At 44.9% G+C, this 21,740-nt stretch overlaps 1 protein-coding gene and 1 pseudogene across 1 annotated transcript; both read right to left on the bottom strand.

The window, feature by feature from the left end:
- Positions 1 to 242: 242 nt before the first annotated feature.
- On the bottom strand, positions 243 to 5,837 carry LOC136157647 (cationic amino acid transporter 3-like; annotated as a pseudogene).
- A 519-nt stretch (positions 5,838 to 6,356) lies between these two features.
- On the bottom strand, positions 6,357 to 19,945 carry LOC136158918 (cationic amino acid transporter 3-like). The gene is made up of 11 exons (XM_065920766.1): positions 19,576 to 19,945; positions 18,410 to 18,568; positions 16,868 to 17,045; positions 16,552 to 16,664; positions 16,172 to 16,394; positions 15,883 to 16,022; positions 15,685 to 15,787; positions 7,423 to 7,622; positions 7,073 to 7,239; positions 6,693 to 6,801; positions 6,357 to 6,530 (listed from the first exon to the last, which is right to left on the bottom strand). The coding sequence occupies exons 1-11, from the start codon at positions 19,943 to 19,945 to the stop codon at positions 6,433 to 6,435; spliced, it is 1,860 nt and encodes a 619-aa protein (XP_065776838.1). The 3' UTR covers positions 6,357 to 6,432.
- Between the last annotated feature and the right edge of the window lie 1,795 nt (positions 19,946 to 21,740).

Below are 21,740 nucleotides of genomic sequence, written 5' to 3'. Positions count from 1 at the left end.
AAACTAGCATCCCCTGCATTAGAAGACAAGTCTTAACCACTGGACTGCTAGGGAAACCCCCTGAGTACAGCTCCTGTCAAAATATATGGTTTCCTGTGTTTCCTTCCCATGTGACAATCTATGTGTTTTCCCTGGAAACAGGCACAAGAAGACACTGCTTATATGCAAGTTAATATTTTATATCTTCCTCTGGTTTCTGGTTACATTTTTGTACATTTTCAAGAAAATCCTCTATTCTGGATGTGTATTATGCTTTTAAATGTTTCCTTCAGCATTTGCAGCATTAAAGTCACTTTGTTCACTAGCACTAAATACTCGGCTGTAAATGCATTCTGCCTTCAGAGTCCATAGAGGCTCACAGTGCTCCTTGAACCAGCAGATCCTCCAGGGCATAGAGGGGTTCCACACAGCATATCTCCCCTGTGGTTAAGATGACTCAGCACCAGGGATGTTTTTGTCCAGCATTTGGGAGGTGGAGGCTGCTGTGTTTCTCACTGTTCTCCTCCAACTTGTGTCAGATCCCATATCCAAAGTATATGGCAAACCCTAGTAGGGAAATGAGACGATGAGAGGTAAAAGCAGGCACTCTCCTCACTTACACATGCCCAATAGGCCTCCTATTATGGCATCTGACACAGTTTAGGGGAGAGGCGGTAGGAAGAGGACTGGGTTCAGTCACCCAAGAGGCCTCCTTACTCCAGAAAGTCACTTACCAATCCCCATCCAGATGCCAAATAGGACCCAGGTCCAAGTGGTCATGTGCACCATCAGGTAAACGTTCACGAAGATGCTTACCAATGGGAGGACAGGCAGACTAGGGACCTGTGGGTAAAGTCAATTCATCCCTGGACACAACCTAGGCATCTAAAAGGGAGACCCTATCTCATGTAGGTGGGACAATTTCAGTGCATCAGGCTGTGTCTTCAGTGCCTACTTAGATAGTGTATATAAAGCACTGAGATGGGTCAGGGAAGGATCCATAGGTTTCAGCAACTCCAATTCTTCCCTGGTCCAGCAAAGGAAGCTTAGACCTAAAGTATGCAGACCTCCTTCACTCAAGGTGGACACTTTGGACACGTGAGGTCACCTACCCTGAAGTGAAGAGCAGTGGGGCTCTGGGGCTGCCTCCAGATGATGACCGTGACCCCAGTGATGAGCAGCAGCAGCAGCACAGCCACTGTTGTGAGCACGGGGTCTCCAGAGAACACACGTCTGGGCCACTGGGCCAGGATCAGGCTCAGGATGGTCAGCAGGAGAACTGCAAGGGTCAAGGTGGAGGAGAACAGGCTGGACCCGGAAGACAAAGACATCAGGACCTCGGGTCATACTCCTCCCCAGGCTGCCCACATCAGGAACGGACATCGTATCTCCAAGACCCCTCAACAGACGCATATACACACCTACCCATCCTGACAATTTCAGAATATCACCAAAGAGCAGTCCCACTGCTCACCAAGCAGGAAGGCACATCCATAGACAATCTGGCCAGATTTCCGGGTGGGGATGGTGCTGGCAGGCAACCACAGACTCTTTAGAATCCTTGAGGTTCTGCCTTCAAGTACAGAGTCCAAAGAACTTTCTTTGACTACAAGCTCCATCTCAGTTTCCTCCTCTGTTCTTTGGTTCTTGCTTAAATTCTGGCCTGAGTGATACCTGAATTAGAGGTATGATGACGACATGACCAGCAGTCCCTACTCACCAACATCACACAGCCGAATCCATCTTTTTTCCCAGAAAAGCAGAGAGTGACATTTGGAAGGCAGCAGGAAGGCAGAGAGGATTAGCCCCCACCAATCACCACAAGTCAAAGACCCCCGACAGGGTGGGGTAGAGTCTCACCTGAGCACAAGGACAGAAAAATCGACCACCAAGTTAGCAAGCAGGGACCGAAGTGACATGAGATCCATCAGATCAGTGAAATGGAAGAGTAACGCCAAGACCCCTAGATGGAGGGCACAAACAAGGTGGGGGGATGGAGTGAGAAACAGCTGGAAATATGCAAGCCAAGAAAGATAATCCAAAGGGAGTGGGTTTTGTTTATCTACCTGCAAGTTTTCCAGAAATTATGATGACCGTGATGTGGGTGCATGTACGGGCGTTGATCCGGGCAAGAAATCGGAAAAGAAGCCCATCCTCTGCCATTGTGTAGATCAACCAAGACATGGCGAACATGGTGTTCAGGAGGCTGGAAAAGAAAACAGAAAGGAGTGAGAACGTGCAGAAGCAGGAGAGACCAGGGCATCCGCTCCCTCGTCTACATGGGGTAAGGTGTCCTTCCTCCTGTCTCTCAATCCCCAGGGCTGGGATACCCGAGCATCTGACAGTCAGTGAGCAGAAAGCCATGACACTCACCTGGATGAAAGAGCACAGAGGATGCCAACACCCACGACATATCTGGCAGGGCCCCACCCAACATAGAGAAAAGCCTGTAGAAAGGGGCTGTCAGGGTGAATCTGGTAGTAGGGCACCATGAGGGTGAGTGCCGCAGAGACACCAAAATACGCCAAGAAGCAGATCAAGACAGAGACCACGATGCTGATGGGGATGGACCGCTGAGGATTTTGGGCTCTTTCCCCTGCAGGATTGGAGGAAACACTGGGTCAGGAAACACACCATAGTAAAAGTACAAAATCCCCTTTCCTATTGAACCTCCAAAAGAAACCCCCATGCTCATGTCAGCCCAATCTGTGCCCACACCCTGGATAGGACACATAGTGACCATGTTACCTGTAGTGACAATGGAATCAAAACCAATAAACATGTAGAAACATAATGCTGCTCCTCAGGGAATCCCATCAAGGCCAAAAGGCACAAACCCTCCAGAGTCCAGAGGACCCAAGCTATGGCGAGAGAAGAAGCAAGAAAGAATGTGGGTGAGGTGTGTTCAGTCATGTATACTGGACTCTTCCCTTAATATGACAAATCTTGGGCCCCAGGATCCCCTCCACCTGGATCCATTAGGCCAGGTCTCTTTAGGTTAGCTTGTCAGTTGTGTCCGACTTCAAATTCATGGACTGTAGCCCAACAGGGTCCTCTGTGAATGGGATATTCCAGGCAAGAATACTAGAGTGGGATGCCATTCTCTTCTTCAGGGGATCAGGAAGACCCAGGAATTGAAACCTGGTCTCCTGCATCTCTGGAGAAGGCAATGGCATCCCACTACAGTACACTTGCCTGGAAAATCCCATACACAGAGGAGCCTGGTGGGCTACAGTCCATGGGGTCACTATGAGTGGGACACGACTGGGCGACTTCCCTTTCACTTTTCACTTTCATGCATTGGAGAAGGAAATGGCAACCCACTCGAGTGTTATTGCCTGGAGAATCCCAGGGATGGGGAGACTGGTGCACTGCTGTCTGTGGGGTTGCACACAGTCGGAGACGACTGAAGTGACTTAGCAGCAGCAGTATCTCCTGCATTGCAGGCGGGTTCTTTACTCTCTGAGCCACCAGGGAAGCCCAAGATCTCTTCAACCCCCAGATTCCCAGCTTCAACATCTGGAAGTCCTCGTTTCATGTACTGTTGAAGCCTAGCTTGGAGAATTTTGAGCGTTACTTTGCTAGCATGGGAGATGAGTGCAATTGTGCGGTAGTTTGAACATTCTTTGGAAATGCCTTTCTTTGGTATTGAAATGAAAACTGATTTTTCCAGTCCTGTGGTCACTGCTGAGTTTTCCAAATTTGCTGGCATACTAAGTGCAGCACTTTCACAGCCGTGATCAAAACTATCCCCAAGAAAAGGAAATGCAAAAAGGCAAAATGGTTGTCTGAGGCCTTAGAAATAACTTAGAGAAGAAGAGAAAGGCAAAGGAGAAAAGGAAAGATAATAGTCATCTGAATGCAGAGTTCCAAAGAATAACAAGGAGCAATTAGAAAGCCTTCCTAAGTGATCAATGCAAAAAAAAAAAAAAAAAAAAATAGAGGAAATCAATAGAATGGGAAAGACTAGAGGTCTCTCCAAGAAAACTAGAGATACCAAGGGAACACTTCATGCAAAAATGGGTGGGCACAATAAAGGACAGAAACAGTATGAACCTAACAGAAGCAAAAGATATTAAGAAGAGATGACAAGAATACAGAGAAGAACTATACCAAAAAGATCTTAATGACCCAGACAACCACAATGGTGTGATCATTCAACTAGAGCCAGACATCCTGGAGTGTGAAGTGAAGTGGGCCATAGGAAGCATCATTACAAACAAAGCTGGTGGAGGTGATGGAATTCCAACTGAGCTATTTCTCTTCCACTGATTCCTGGAAATTACCCTTCTCCTCTCTGTCTTGATGAATCTGACCACTCCAGATACTCCATTTAAGGGGAATCACAGAATATTTGTCCTTTCTGTCAGGTTTATGTCACTTAAAAGAATGTCCACAAGGTTTCTTCATGTTGTAGTATGTGTTAGAATTCACTTCCTTTTCAGTGGTAAATAATACTCTATTATTTGTGCTTGCCACATCAGTTCATCTATTTCTCAGTCAGTGGGCATGTGGATTGCTCTCATGCTTCAGTTATTGCAAATAATGCTGCTGTGAACGTGGGTGTACAAATATCTCTACCAGAGTGCACTTTCAATTCTTCTGGGTATATCTTCAGAGGTAGAATTGCTAGATCATGGGGTTCTAAGATTTTTATATGTTGGTGATGGAGAAAATGTTCACAAATTGAGGGGAGGTCCATTTGGCTTATACATGGTTCAGCCTGAACTGTGTGTGAACCAAGGCTGCATTGTCCAACCCTCACAGCTCATCTACTTTAACCCCTCGGGTAAAGAACATCTATTTTGAGGGTAAGGATAAGCCCTCCCTTCTCATGGGCTTCCCAGGTGGCTCAATGGTGAAGAATCCACCTGCCAAGCAGGAGACACCAGTTTGATCCCTGGGTTGGGAAGATCCCCTGGAGGACATGGCAACCCACTCCAGTGTTCTTGCTGGAGAATCCCATCGACAGGGGAGCCTGGTGGGCTATAGTCCATAGGGTCACAAATGATGAGATTGACTGAGCAAACACACAAATCACTAAGACAGGCTTACTGATTGATTCTGCAAGAATTAAGGGAATCCTGGATTTCTCAATTCCCAGAATAAAGAAATCTCTCAGGGGCTTTCCGACTAAGTGAACATCAGTTTGAGCAAACTCCAGGAGATAGTGTAGGACTTGGAAGCCCGGCATGCTGCAGTCCATGGTGTCGCAGAGAGTAGGACATGACTTGGTGACTGAACAACAACAAGATTTTACAGAAATTGGGTATCTAGTTTTCTACACATTGTCCAATCTCTCTGTGCCTTAATAAAGTCTATCCAACCAGATCCCATTGAACAAATGATGTAAGTAGTAAAGGTATAAAACCTTTAAAATCTGTAATAGCCCAGGCTCCAGCATCAGGCCATCCTAACTATAAATTACCATTTTCATTCTTTGCACTTGAAGATAGAAGATTCGCCCTGAGCATATTAACTCAGAGACATGGTGACCCATATGGGCCCACTGGCTATTCTGGACTCTGAGTTATATTTGTAACAGAAGCAGGTTCAGCCATCTGCTGTTCAATGGACAATAAATCAAGGGGCAAGCTTTCATAGACAAGAAAGATGCTTTATTCAGAAAAGCCAGTGATCTGGGGAAAACATGGACTTGTATCCATGACAGTTCTGCTCAGCCATGGCCGTCTTTAAAGGGAAATAGTCTCAGTTAATTGTTAAGACATGAAGTCAGATTCACTGTCATTTCTCCATTGTCACAAGGCTGCTGACTTCCTATATTCCCCGGGACACTGTCTTGCTCGAGTGACCCACCTGCAGCCAGAGATTCTCTTGCCCGTGTGGTCCACCTGCATGTTTACTAAGGGGAAGCTAGGGGAGGAAAGTCAGTCATTCTTAAACCAATTTTTTTTTTTTTTTTTTTGCTACACCATAGGGCATGCAGGGTCTTTGTTCCCCAACCAGGGATAGAACCCATGCCCCCTGCACTGGGAGTGTGGAGTCTTAGCCACTGGACTGCCAGGGAAGTCCCTGGAGTATAACTCTTCACAAAATACATCCTCACCTGAGTTTCCTTCCAGTGGGACAGTCTCTGTGTTCTTATTAGAAAGAAGTACAAAAAGGTGCTTCTAATATGCCCATTAATAATTTATTTCTTCCTCTACTTGCTGGTTACATTGTGGTAATTTGTGAAAATTCATCTTGCTGCACACTTATGAAGCATGCACTTAGATGTATGTATAGTATGCTTTTAAAAGTTTACTGAAAATTGCACAATGGTCCAGTCACTTTGTCCACTAGCAATAAATACAGGGCTTTAGATGCTTCCACTTTCACACTCCATGGAGGCTCAGGTGTCCCTTGAACCAGCAGATCTTCCAGGGCATGGAGGGATTCCATGCAGCATCTACTTCCTGTGGTTAAGATGACTCAGCACCGGGGATGCTTTTGTCAAGAGTCTGGGAGGTGGAGGCTGGTGGCTGGTGGCTGTTGATGATTGCTCCCTGCCAGGCTGTGTCGGATCCCGTATCCAAAGTATATGAGAAATCCTAGTAGGGAGATGAGATGATAAGAAGGAAATGTAGGTGCTCCACTCACTTACAACTGCCCAGTAGACCTCCTATGGCGTCCGATACAGTGTGGGGATAAATAGTAGGAAGATGTTGGGTTCAGTCATTCAAGAAACCTCTTTATCCCAGAAAGCAACTTACCAATGGCATTCCAGATGCCAAACAGGGCCCAGGTCCCAGAGGTCGTCTGCATCATCAGGTAAACATTCACGAAGATGCTGACCAGTGGGAGGACAGGCAGAGCAGGAACCTGTGGGCAGAGTCAGTTCATCACTGAACACAGCCCAGATGTCTGAAAGGGAGACCCTATCCCACGTGAGTTGGAGACTCCTGTCCTCCTCAGGCTGTGCATTCAGTGCCTACTGAGATTGTGTATGCAAAGCCCTGAGTGTGAATCAGGGAAGAGTCCATTGGTTTCAGTAACTCCCCTCATTCCCTGTCCAGGAAAGGATATTTTGCCATCAAAGGACAGAGACTTCATTCACTCAAGGTGGACACTTCGGGCACATAAGCTCACTTACCCTGAATGGAAGAGGAGAGGGGCTCTGGGGCTGCCTCCAGATGATGACTGTGACCCCAGTGATGAGCAGCAGCAGCAGCACAGCCACTGTTGTGAGCACAGGGTCTCCAGAGAACACCTGGCTGGGCCACTGGGCCAGGATCAGGCTCAGGATGGTCAGCAGGAGAACTGCAAGGGTCAAGGAGCACCCAAAAGACAAAGACGTCAGGACCTCGGGTCACATCCTTCCCTGTAACCACCAACATCAGGAAAGGCCATGATATCTGCAAGACTCCTCCACTGACAAAATAGACACACTCACTCCATCCTGTCAATTTCAAAATATGACCGAAGATAACTCTCAGCGCTCACCAAGCAGGAAGGCACATCCATAGACAATCTGGCCAGATTTCTGGGTGGGGGTGGTGCTGATAGGCAAGCACAGACTCGTTAGAGTCTTTGAGGTTCCTGTTTCAGGTTCAGATTCCAAATGATTTTTCTTAACTAGAGGCTTCATCTGAATTTTGTCTTCTATTTTCTCATTCTTGCTTAAATTCCAGTCTGTCTGGTACCTGATTTAGAGATATTATAGGAATATTAACAGCAGTCCCTACTCATTCAAAAAAAAGCAGCCTAATGCACCACTTTCCTGCCTTAAGCAGAGCAGGTGTTTACAAGGCTGAAGAATGAGGAGGGGGGGGAGGTGAGGGGTCGTGAGGATAAGATGGCAGAGGAATAGGATGGGGAGACCACGTTCTCCCCCACAAATTCATCAAAAGAACATTTGAACCCTGAGCAAACTCCACTAAGCAACTTCTGAATGCTGGCAGAGGACATCAGCCACCCAGAAAAGCAGCCCGTTGTCTTAGAAAGGAGGTAGGACAAAATATAAAAGATAAAAAGAGACACAAAATAGTCAGGGACAGATATCAGTCCTGGGAAGGGATTCTTAAAAGAGAAGTTTTCAAACACCAGGAAACCCTCTCACCGTCGGGTCTGTGGGGAGTTTTGGAATCTCGGAGGGCAACAAAACCAGAAGGAAAAATAAACAAATAAAACCCACAGATTATGTCCCTAACAGCAACTCCCAGCGAAGAAGTACCCCAAATGCTCGCATCCGCCACCAGCAAGTGGGGGCTGAACGGGGAGGTGCGGGCTGCATTGCTTAGGGTAAGAACCGGACCTGAATGCATTGAGGGCAGTCTGAGGGAGCTAACATGAGACAGCAACCTAAACTGTAGGATAGCCAGAGAGAGGATGGAAAAAAAGAAAAGAGAGAGCAAGAACTATCCCATGCAAAGCCCTAACCTAAGGCACTGCCGCCCGCTCACAGAACAAAGGACTGAGCAAATACCAGAGGAGAGATAGCAGGCTGTGGACCGGCCCATTCCCTGCCAGAGACAAGCAGGCAGGAGGTGGGGGCGGGGAACCAGAGCCAGAAAGGGGCAATCTCAGCCCCAGAAAGGGCATCCCATACCAAACTGCAAACAGGCTTCCAGTTTCTAACCAAGACTTCCTGAGATTCTGTGTGGTTGACATCCATTGGGAGGGTTGCAGCCAGAGATCAGGCCCCCAGAAGAGACACGTGGCACCCTGGAGATGGGCGTGTCCTGGAAACCAAGCGGCTGGGACCTTGGTGGTGATAAGATGCACCACACCTGGGGAGAGTGCTCTTGCCGAGCACCTGGTTGCCTGAGCTGCTCTGAACGTGGAAGGGCACAAAAGGCAGGCACAACCGAGTCTGTGCCTTTGTGGAGTACCCGAGAACCTGAACCTGAGCAGCTTAGGCCTGGGAAGTGCATGCAACCCAGGGCCCGCTCCCTGCAGAGCAACCTGGAGCCTAAGCAGTGTACACTGGGAAAGCACACACGCCATGAGCGGGGGCAAGCCCAGTGTGGCTGAGACACTGTGCGCACACTCCCCACATGCCAGTGAGATTTGTTTGCAGTGCCCCTCCCTCCCCACAGCACGACTGAACAAGTGAGCCTAAATCAGTGACCGCCTTCGCCCCATGTCAGGGCGGAAATTAGACACTGAAGAGACCAGCAAACAGAAGAAGCCAAGTAAACAGAGGGAACCACTTTGAAAGTGACAGGTGCAACAGATTAAAATCCCTGTAGTTAACACCGACTACATTGGAAGGGCCCTATATATCTTGAGAAATATAAGCTGAAACAAGGAACTACCTGAAACTGAACTGACCCTACACTGCCTGCAACAGCTCCACAGAAAAACCTAAATATATTTTTAATGTTATCATTCTTTTCATTTTTTTCCTTTTTTAAAGTCCTTTGTTACTCCTCTAATTTTCATTTCTATAACCTACTATTACCTTGAAAAAAAAAAACCCCTATTTTTAAAGCAAACTTCATATATATTTCCTATACTTTTTGTGATTTTTTTTTTGGTTATATTTTTGTGATTTTAAGAGTCTAACCACTACTCAAGATTTTTAATCTTTGCTTTATGGTATTAGTTATCAATTTTGTACATTTAAGAATACAATCTTCAGTACCCATTTTTACTGAGGAGTGTGATTACTGACTAGATTACTCTCTCCCCCTTTTGACTCTCCCTTTTCTCCCCCAGGTCACCTCTATCTCCTCCCTCCACCTTCTCTTCTCAACCCAACTCCATGAGCCTCTCTGAGGGTTCCAGACTGTGGAGAGCACACAAGGAATTGATAACTGGCTAGATTGCTCTCTCCCCTTTTGATTCCCCCTCTTCTCCTCCTGTTCACCTCTATCTCTGTCCTCCGTTTTCTCTTCTCCATGTAACTATGTGAACTTCTCTGGGTGCCCCTCGCTATGGAGAATCTTTTCATGATTAACCTAGAAGTTTTATCATCAGTGCTATAAGGATGGAGAAGTCTCGAGGCTACTGTAAGAATAAGTCTGAAAACCAGAGGCAGGAGGCTTAAGCCCAAAACCTGAGAACACCAGAGAACTCCTGACTCCAGGGAACATTAATTGATAAGAGATCTTCCAAAGCTTCCATGCCTACACTGAAACCAAGCATCACCCAAGAGCCAACAAGTTCCAGAGCAAGACATACCAGGCACTTAGTCCAGCAATGCAGGAACATAGCCCTGAGCTTCAATATACAGGCTGCCCAAAGGCACACCAAACCCACAGACATCACAAAACTCACTATTGGACAATTCATTGCACTCCAGAGAGAAAAAATCCAGCTCCACCCACCAGAACACCGATGCAAACTTCCCTAACCAGGGAATCTTGACAAGCAGCTCATCCAACCCCATCCACAAGGAGGAACCTCCACAATAAAGAGGAACCACAAACTGCCAGAACACCAAAAGGTTCCCCCAAACACAGCAATCTAGACAAGATGAAAAGGCAGAGAAATACTCAGCAGGTAAAGGAACATGATAAATGCCCACCAAACCAAACAAAAGAGGAGGAGAGAGGGAGTCTACCTAAAAAGGAATTCAGAATAATGATAGTAAAAATGATCCAAAATCTTGAAAGCAAAATAGAGTTACAGATAAATAGCCTGGAGACAAGGATCAAGAAGATGCAAGAAATGTTTAACAAGGAACTAGAAGAAATAAAAAAGAGCCAATTATAATGAATAATGCAATAAATGAGATAAAAAACACCCTGGAGGGAACCAACAGCAGAATAACGGAGGTAGAAGATAGGATAAGTGAGGTAGAAGATAGAACGGTAGAAATAAATGAAGCAGAGAGGAAAAAAGAAAAAGAATTAAAAAGAACTAAAACAACCTCAGGTCCCGAGGACAACCTCAGGGACAATGTGAAACACCCCAACATTCAAATCATAGGAATCCCAGAAGAAGAAGACAAAAAAGAAAGCCCATGAGAAAATACTCGAGGAGATAATAGCTGAAAATTTCCCTAAAATGGGGAAGGAAATAGTCACACAAGTCCAAGAAACCCAGAGAGTCCCAAACAGAATAAATCCAAGGTGAAACACACCAAGACACATATTAATCAAATTAACAAAGATCAAACACAAAGAACAAATATAAAAAGCAGCAAGGGGGAAAAAAAAAAAAAAGCAGCAAGGGAAAAACAACAAATAAAACACAAGAGGATTCCCACAAGGATAGCAGCTGATCTTTCAATAGAAACTCTTCAGGCCAGAAGGGAATGGCAGGACATACTTAACATGATGAAAGAGAAAAACCTACAACCCAGATTACTGTACCCAGCAAGGATCTCATTCAAATATGAAGGAGAAATCAAAAGCTTTACAGACAAGCAAAAGCTGAAAGAATTCAGCTCCACCAAACCAGCTCTTCAATAAATGCTAAAGGATCTTCTCTAGACAGGAAACACAGAAAGGGTGTATAAACTCAAACCTGAATCAACAAAGTAAATGGCAACAGGATCATACTTATCAATAATTACTTTAAATGTAAGTGGGTTCAATGCCCCAACCAAAAGACAAAGACTGGCTGAATGGATACAAAAACGACCTCTATAAATGCTGTCTACAAGAGACGCACCTCAAAACAAGGGACACATACAGTCTGAAAGTGAAGAGCTGGAAAAAGATATTTCACACAAATGGAGACCAAAAAAAGCAGGAGTAGCAATACTCATATCAGATAAAACAGACTTTAAAACAAAGGCTGTGAAAAGACACAAAGAAGGACACTACATAATGATCAAAGAATCAATGCAAGAAGAAGATATAACAATTATAAATATATATGCACCAACGTAGGAGCACCACAATATATAAGACAAATGCTAGCAAGTATGCAAGGGGAAATTAACAATAATACAATAATAGTGGGAGACTTCAGTACCCCACTCACACCTATGGATAGATCAACTAAACAGAAATTTAACAAGGAAACACAACTTTAAATGACACCAATGGACAAGTTATACCTAATTGATATCTATAGGACATTTCACCCCAAAGCAATGAATTTCACCTTTTTCTCAAGTGCACACGGAACCTTCTCCAGGACAGATCGCATCCTGGGCCATAAATCTAGCTTTGGTAAATTAAAAAAAAAAAAAAAAAAGAAAGAAATCATTCCAAGCATCGTTTCTGATCACAATACAGTAAATTTAGATGTCAATTACAGGGAAAAAACTATTAAAAATTCCAACATGTGGAGGCCAAACAACACGCTTCTGAATAACCAATAAGTCACAGAAGAAATCAAACGGAATCAAAAATATGCATAGAAACAAATAAAAATTAAAACACAACAACCCAACACCTACGGGACACTGTAAAAGCAGTGCTAAGGGGAAGGCTCATAGCAATACAGGCTTACCTCAAGAAACAAGAAAAAAAGTCAAACAAATAACCTAACTCTACACCTAAAGCAACTAGAAAAAGAAGAAATGAAGAACCCCAGGGTAAGTAGAAGGAAAAAATCTTAAAAATTAAGGCAGAAAAATATGTAAAAGAAACAAAAGAGACCATAGCAAAAATCAACAAAGCTAAAAGCTGGTTCTCTGAGAAGATAAATAACATCGACAAAACATTAGCCAGAATGTTTCATCAAGAAAAAAAGGGGGAAGACTCAAATCAACAAAATTAGAAATGAAAATGGAGAAATCACAACAGACAACACAGAAATACAAAGGATCATAAGAGATACTATCAGCAACTATATGCCAATAAAATGGACAAATTGGAAGAAATGGACAAATTCTTAGAGAAGTACAACTTTCCAAAACTGAACCAGAAGAAACAGAAAATCTTAACAGACCCATCACAAGCATGGAAATCGAAACTGTAATCAGAAATATTCCAGCAAACAAAAGCCCAGGAACAGACAGCTTCACAGCTGAATTCTACCAAAAATTTAGAGAAGACCTAACACATATCCACCTCAAACTCTTCCAGAGTATTGCAGAGGGAGGTAAACTTCCAAACTCATTCTATGAGGCCACCATCACCTAATACCAAAACCAGACAAAGATGCCACAAAAAAAAGAAAAGAAAACTACAGGCCAATATCACTGATGAACATAGATGCAAAAATCTTTAACAAAATTCTAGTGAACAGAATCAAACAACATAGTAAAAAGATCATACATCATGACCAAGTGGGCTTTATCCCTGGAATGCAAGGATTTTTTAATATCCACAAATCAATCAATGTAATACACCGCATTAACAAATTGAAAGATAAAATCCATATGATGATCTCAATAGATGTAGAGAAAGCCTTTGACAAAATTCAACATCCATTTATGATAAAAAAAAAAAACAAACCTTGCAGAAAACAGGCATAGAAGGAACATACCTCAGCATAATAAAAAGCTATATATGACAAACCCACAGGAAACATTATCCACAATAGTGAAAAATTGAAAGCATTTCCCCTAAAGTAAGAAACAAGGCAAGGGTGCCAACTCTCACCACTACTGTTTAACATAGTTTTGCAAGCTTTGGCCATGGCAATCAGAGCAGAAAAAGAAATAAAAAGAATCCAGATTGGAAAAGAAGAAGTAAAAGTCTCACTGTTTGCAGATGACATGATCCTCTACATAGAAAACCCTAAAGACTCCACCAGAAAATTACTAGAGCTAATCAATGAAAATAGTAAAGTTGCAAGATATAAAATTAACACAAAGAAATCACTTGCCTTCCTATATACTAACAATGAGAAAACAGAAAGAGAAATTAAGGAAACAATACCATTCACCATTGCAACGAAAAGAATAAAATACTTAGGAATAAGTCTACCTAAAGAAACAAAAAACGTATATATAGAAAACTATAAAACACTGATGAAAAAATCAAAGAGGACACAAGTAGATGGAGAAATATACCATGATCATGGATTGCAAGAATCAATATAGTGAAAATGAGTATACTACCCAAAGCAATCTGTACATTCAATGCAATCCCTATCAAGCTACCAGTGGTATTTTTCACAGAACTAGAACAAATAATTTCACAATTTGTATGGAGATACAAAAAACCTCAAATAGCCAGAGCAATCTTGAGAAAGAAGAATGGATTTGGAGGAATCAACCTGCCTCACTTCAGGGTCTACTACACAGCTACAGTCATCAAGACAGTATGGTACTGGCACAAAGACAGAATTATAGATCAGTGGAACAAAATAGAAAGCCCAGAGATAAATCCATGCACCTATGGACACCTTAATTTTGACAAAGAAGGCAAGAATATACAAGGGAAAAAAGACAATCCCTAACAAGTGGTGCTGGGAAAACTGGTCAACCACTTGTAAAAGAATGAAACTAGAACACTTTCTAACACCATACACAAAAATAAACTCAAAATGGATTAACCATCTAAATGGAAGTCCAGAAACTATAAAACTCCTAGAGGAGAAATAGGAAAAACAGTTTCTGACATAAATCACAGCAGGATCCTCTATGACCCTTCTCCCACAGTAATGGAAATAAAAGCAAAAATAAACAAATGGGACCTAATTAAACTTAAAAGCATTTGTACAACGAAGGAAACTGTAAGCAAGGTGAAAAGACAGTCTTCAGGATGGGAGATAAGAATAGCAAACGAAACAACTAACAAAGAATTAATCTCAAAAATATACAAGCAACTCCTGTGGCTCCGTTCCAGAAAAATAAATGACTCAATCAAAAAATGGGCCAAAGAACTAAACAGACATTTCTCCAAAGAAGACATACAGATGGCTAACAAACACATGAAAAGATGCGCAGCATCACTCATTATCAGAGAAATGCAAATCAACACCACATTGAGGTACCATCTCATGCCGGTAAGATTGGCTGCTATCCAAAAATTAAACAATAAATGCTGCAGAGGGTGCAGAGAAAAGGGAAACCTCTTATCCTGTTGGTGGGAATGCAAACTAGTACAGCCACTATGGAGAACAGTGTGGAGATTCCTTAAAAACCTGGATATAGAACTGCCATATGACCCAGCAATCCCCCACTGCTGGGCATACACACCAAGGAAACCAGAATTGAAAGATACACATGTACCCCAGTGTTCATTGCATCACTGTTTATAATAATCAGGACATGGAAGCAACCTAGATGTCCATCAGCAGACGAATGGATAAGAAAGCTGTGGTCCACATACACAATGGAATGTTACTCAGCCATTAAATAGAATACATTTGAATCAGTTCTAATGAGGTGGGTGAAGCTGAAGCCTATTATACAGAGTGAAATAAGCCAGAAAGAAAAGTACCAACACAGTATACTAGTGCATGTATATGGAATTTAGAAAGATATTAAGGATAACCCTTCATGCGAGAAAGCAAAAGAGACACAGATGTATAGAACAGTCTTTTGAACTCTGGGAAAAGGTGAGGGTGGGATGATCTGAGAGAATAGCACTGAAACATGTATATTATCATCTATGAAACAGATCACCAGTCGAGGTTCAATGCATGAGACAGGGTGCCCAGGGCCGGTGCACTGGGATGACCCAGAGGGATGGGATGGGGAGGGAGGCGGAAGGGGGTTCAGGATGGGAAACACATATACACCCATGGTGGATTCATGTCAGTGTATGGCAAAAACACTACAATATTGTAAAGTAATTAGTGTCCAATTAAAATAAATATTAAAAAAAAAAAAAAAAAGCTGAAGAGGATGAACTGCCATTCAGTCTTTAGGAACGTAAGAGCCCCAGTCAGGGTGCAGTGGAGTCTCACCTGAGGACAAGGACAAAAAACGCCACCAAGGAGTAAACCAGCAGGTGTCCAATCGACATGAGGTCCACCAGATTACTGAACTCAAAGAGCAACGCCATGATACCTAGAAGGAGGGTGCGAATGAGGTGGGGGCCGGCAGTGAGAAACCACTGTCCAGATAAGGACAGTATCCAAGGAGGAGTGGGTTCTGAGGCTCACCTGCGAGAATTCCAGAGGACACTGTGGCCATGATGGGCGTCTTCGTGCGGGCATGGGTCCGGGCAAGTCCTCGGAAAAGGAGCCCATCCGAGGCCATTTCCTGGATCACCTGAGGCACGGGGAACAAGGAGCTCTGCAGTCTGGAAGGCACGATGGAAACACGGGTGGGGATGTTGAGAAGCAGGAGAGACCGGGGTTCTGGCTCCCTGGTCTACCTCTCATCTCTCAATCCCAAGGGCTGAAACACCTGCGCATCTGACAGTTCGCGGAGAGAACCCTTGACACTGACCTGTATAAAAGAAAACAGAGGATGCCAACAGCCACGACATATCTGGCAGGGCCCCACCCAACATGGAGAAAAGCCTGTGGAAAGGGGCTGTCAGGCTGAATCTGGTAGTAGGGCACCATGAGGGTGAGAGTCGCCGAGACACCAAAATACGCCAAGAAGCAGATGAAGACCGTGATCACGATGCTGATGGGGATGGAGCGGTGAGGATTTGGCGCTTCTTCCCCTGCAGGGTGGGTGAACATCTCGGGTTAGGAAAACACTAATGGCGCAGCACAAAATCCACTCTCCTCTTGAACTTCAGAGTGTTAAAAAATCTTCTATCAACCCCTATGCCCAAGGGCAGCCTAATCCACTGATGGGACACACAATGGCCCTGTTACCTTTAGTGACAATGTCATCAAAACCCACAAACGAGTAGAAACATAAAGCTGCTCCATGGAGAATTCCATCATAGTGGAAGGGCACAAACCCTCCAGAACCCAGAGGGCCCAAGCTACAGTGAGAGAAGAAGCAAGATAGACCATGAGGAGGTGTGTTCAGTCATCCCTACCGGACTTCGCAGTTAATACCTCAAGCCCTGGGCTCCACGACCTTGTTATCCGGATCCACCAGCCCAGATCTCTTTAGATCCTGCCAGATTCCCAGCTCTGCACCAGCCCCCACAAGCATGACAAGGACCAGGAGCACCCTCCTGACCTATGGATGTCAGCGTATTCAGACGTGTTCAATGTGTAGTCCTGTTCCGTGAGCTCCCAGTTGTGCAGGTCTCCCTTAATGAAGCCAGAGATGATGATGAAGCTGAGAACCAAAAAGTTGATGCCTGTAGATATTCTTCCAACCAGGACTGACTCACGAGCTCCCAGAACCAGTACTCCTGTGGAAAAGATGGAATGTGAAACATTCCAAGATAACCAAATCAAATACAAAGACACAGAAAGCAGACTAGTGGTTACCAGGAGTTAGAGGGCTGTGAGATTGAACTGTGAGGAAAGCTGAGCGCCGAAAAATTGATGATTTTGAACTATGGTGTTGGAGAAGACTCCTGAGAGTCCCTTGGACTGCAAGGACATCCAACCAGTCCATCCTAAACGAGATCAGTCCTGGGTGTTCATTGGAAGGACTGATGCTGAAGCTGAAACTCCAATACTTTGGCCACCTCATATGAAGAGTTGACTCATTGGAAAAGACTCTGATGCTGAGAGGGATTGAGGGAGGGAGGAGAAGGGGACGACAGAGGATGAGATGGCTGTGTGGCATCACCTACTCGATGGGTATGAGTTTGAGTAAACTCCGGGAGTTGGTGATGGACAGGGAGGCCTGGCGTGCTGCAATTCATGGGGTCACAAAGAGTCAGACACGACTGAGTGACTGAACTGAACTGAACTGAACTGAACTAGATTAAGATGGATGGGCTGTCACTGCTCAGTGGGTACCGGGTTTCCTTTTGCTGTGATGAAAATGCCTGAAGCTAGAAGAAGGTGATCATTATACATCTTGAATATCCTAAGTATCACTGAATTGCATACTTTAACATGGTTAGATTCTTACTGTGGCCATTATCATATAATATGGGCTCTGACCCTTTGAGACTCCATGGACTGTAGCCTGCCAGGCTCCTCTGTCCATGGAGTTTTCCAGGCACGATTACTGGAGTGGGTTGCCATTTCCTACTCCAGTCACATAATATACACATCTCTCAAATCATCATGATGTTCACCTTGAGTTGATATAATGTTGTATGTCAGTTATATATCAATAAGGCTAAGGAAAAATAATAAAATGGCTAATTTTATGCTATGCTAATTTCCTCCCAATTGAAAAAAGTCTCAGTACAGAGGAAGAAACTTGTCACTCCTAAGTAAATGATTCTCAGTTGGGGGTCATTTGGGTCCCCAGGGAACATTTGGCAATGTCTGGAGACATCCTGATTGTCACAATTTGGGAGATATGAGTCACAGGTGTTTAGTGAATAAACTTCAAGGAGGCTACACAACTGACAATGAAAATCCTAAGAAAATCCTGCAGTGCATAGGACAGCCCCCAACACCAAAGGCTGTTTCAGCCTAGAAGGTCAGTAATGCCAAGCGTGGGAAACAACCATCTATGTCTCGACTTTCTGTCTATCACAGACCCTAGTTTGTAGTTCCCACAGTTCTGCCACCTCAAGCCTTTCCCACCCTAGTTCCCCTGCTGCCCCACATCCCAGTCTTCCCATCCTAACTTGGATTCCTGTCTCACCTGTGAGCAAAAGTACCAGGGACAGGGCGACAAAGTCCGGATACTTGGCCAGGTAGTAAGGCATATATGAAGAGAAAGTTCCCTGTAAGGCCTGAAAGATGTGGTTCCCAATCAGGCTGTCGAAGGCAACGCTCCAGGCCCTGGCCACACTGCCTGTGCCTGCAGCAGAATAAGAAGGAACGTTCACTGACAAATATAAATTGGACCCCCTACACACCAAGACCTCTTCGTGGATCACAGCCTTGTCATGGTGACGGGCTAGCATAGTTCAATAAAACTATGAGCCATGCCATGCAGGACCACTCAAGACAGATGGGTCATGGTGAAGAGTTCTGACAAAACGTGGGCCACTGGAGAAGGAAATGTCAACCCACTACAGTATTCTTGCCAGGAGGATCCCAAGGACAGCATGAAAAAGCAAAAAGTTATAATGCCAAAAGAGGAGCCCCCCAGGTCAGAAGGTGTCCAACATGGGAAAGATTGAAGGTAAAAGGAGAAGGGGGCCTCAGAGGATGAGATGGTTGGACAGCATCACTGACTCAGTGAACAAGAGCTTAAGCAAACTCCAGGAGATAGTGGAGGACAGAGGAGCCTGGTGTGCTATAGCCCATGGGGTTGCAAAGACTCGGACATAATTTAGTGACTGAACAACAACAAATACACAAAGTCATGTATGTTGGGGAAAAAACACAAAATACCAAATCTCAAAGAGTTTCTTTTCATGGGGTGGGGAAAATAGACCCAGATAATTCTAAAATAGGTCAACTATTTAATGTTTGTGGGAGATCAAAGTTATGCAACAAATGAGGGAAGTGGGGGCAAGTTGTCTGGGCAATGAAGACTAAAATTTTAGTTCAAATGCTAATGGAAACTCTGAAGGCAACCGCTAAGCAGAGACTTCAGTATAGTGAGGGGATGAGCCTGTGGGCCATGCCTCCCTCTCACCCACTCCCCACGGTTCCCTTTCCATGTGGGTTCTTGGTCCATCTCTTAAGGAAAGCAGGGGAGAGCCGAAAAGAATGAAGTCGTGGACTTTTCCTTACGTTATTCCCCTCCTCCCCTCACAGAGTGGATGACCAAGTTCTCATGCATGATCGAAGATCCAAATGCCTGCTCCCGGTCTCCCGAACTTAAGCCCCACACCTACCCCTGACCCATCCCCTCACCAACGACATAGGACAGTATGAGGTTCCAGGCAGTGATGAATGCCCACAATTCTCCCATGCTGATGTAGCTGTAGAGATATGCAGAACCAGTCCACGAGACCTGTGTCCCAAATTCAGCATAGCAGAGCCCAGACAATACAGAAGACAGGGCTGCCACCAAGAAGGAGATGATGATCGCTGGTCCAGCAATGAACATGGCCACTTCTCCCACCAGGATGTATACACCAGCCCCCAGGGTGCTGGCCACACCAAAGGCCACCAGCTTCAGGATGTTCAGAGGAGCCGAGGGACTCTCAGAATCCTCAGTGGGCTCCAGGGGCCGCCTGCGGACCAGCTTCTGACCGAACTGGTAGAGATTCTGACACCGCATCCTAGATGGACTTGAGGAGCTGTGATCTGCTGAGGAAACACGACATGAAGCCATCAGCAAGGCCCACCCACCCTTGGCCCTGGGAGTCTAATTCCATGGGGCAGTGCAGCGATGAGGGGCAGGTGGTAAAAGGACACCTGGGACAAGGTCTCCATCTCTGAGCTTTGGTTTCTTCAAACACAAAGAAATCTTTTAACATGCTTCAAAGTTACTGGAAAGGCTTTTGAAAGAGAAGTGAGGTGGAGAGGATTAGGTCTCCCCCAAAATGTGCCACTTGGAATATGGGTTGTTTGGTGTGTGTCTGTGCTCAGTCCTGTCTGACTCCTTGAGTCTCTGCGGACTGCAGCCCGCCAGGCTCCCCTGTCATGGGATTCTGCAGGCAGGAATGCTGGGGTGTGTTGCCATGATCTCTGCCAGGGGATCTTCCCAACCCAGGGATCCAACCTGAGTCTCCTGTGTCTGCTGCAGAGGCAGGTGGACTCTACCACTGAGACCCCTGGGAAATCCCTGGATTGTCTTGAGCTGAAGGCAATTAAGACCCGCAGACTCAGGAAATGCTTTCTGTCTCTCCCTTAACTGCTCAAATGTACATGTACAAGCACAAACATACATCCAGTTATTGTGCCTCAATATAGAGCCTTTTTAAAAAAAATTGAAGGTTTACGGCAAATGTATGTTGTCAGATGATGGTTAGCAATTTTTCTTTTTTACAAATACAGTGACTTAAAATTACAAAATCGGAAGGAGCAAGGAACCTGGAGCCTGGCAGGCTACAGTCAAGGGGATTGTAAAGAGTCAGACAAGACTGAGCGACTAAAGAACTACAACAGGTGTGGGGGAAGCTTGGGTTCCCCCTGAGAGCTCAGAGAAGTTGGAAGGGGGTCATTTAGAATGCCAGGAGAGTTAACCTCAGTCCATTTTCCCATTTTGTAGCAACAAAGATCTAACTGTAAGATAACATTATAATCTAGAGACCATGTTTAGGCCACTTTCCAACCCCTAACTTAAATAAATGCCAGACATTGTTAAAGCAAACATGAGTTTTCCTTTTCTTGGCCCATCTGGCTTTTAAAGTGAATCCTCCCAGGTTGAGCTTCCCTGGGGGATCAGAGAGTAAAGAATCTGCCTGAAGTATAGGAGACACAGGTTCAATTCCTGCATGGGGAAGATGCCCCAGAGAAGGGAATGGAAATCCACCTCAGTATCCTTGCCTGGAGAATCCCATGGACAGGGGAGCCTGGCAGGCTACAGTCCACAGGGTCAAAAAGAGTCACACATGACTTAACAACTAAACAACACAACAACAAAGAGGGAGCTGGCGGTTGTAGTAGGTTCTGAGCCTTGACTCCAGGTGCAGCTGTCCCAAAGTTGATGAGGAAGCTCTGCTTGGGTGAGGGACAGGCCAGGGATTGTCCTTTAGGCAGAATAAGAGAAATAGGGAGAGGGGCAAGAAAAAGACAACTAGGGCTCCTTCATTGAGCAGACCTAGATTAACCCCTGCCGGTCTTGGAAAGAGAACAAAGCAGAGAGTGAGAGAAAGTTCTCCTGGGAGAGAGAGAGTCAGAAGCCTCCAGCCAGCAGTTTGTGAGACCTGAAGTTTACCTTAAAATCCTGGGTTTCAGCCCCAAATGATCTCGGAGGGAGAGAGAGACAGCCGTGGGCACTGGCTTAGTTCCCTGCCCAAGAATTGGGCTCGAGTAGCCTGGATGAGAACCAAGACTCCTCGTCACCAGTCCATCAGGGGCTAGAAACTAGAAACATGGTTCTCCTGGCTAGTCCCCAGTAAAAAGGAAAA

Source organism: Muntiacus reevesi, chromosome 2 (genome assembly GCF_963930625.1).
Source record: "Muntiacus reevesi chromosome 2, mMunRee1.1, whole genome shotgun sequence".
Classification (NCBI taxonomy): Eukaryota; Metazoa; Chordata; class Mammalia; order Artiodactyla; family Cervidae; genus Muntiacus; species Muntiacus reevesi.
This window is presented reverse-complemented; position numbering and strand designations above follow the sequence as displayed.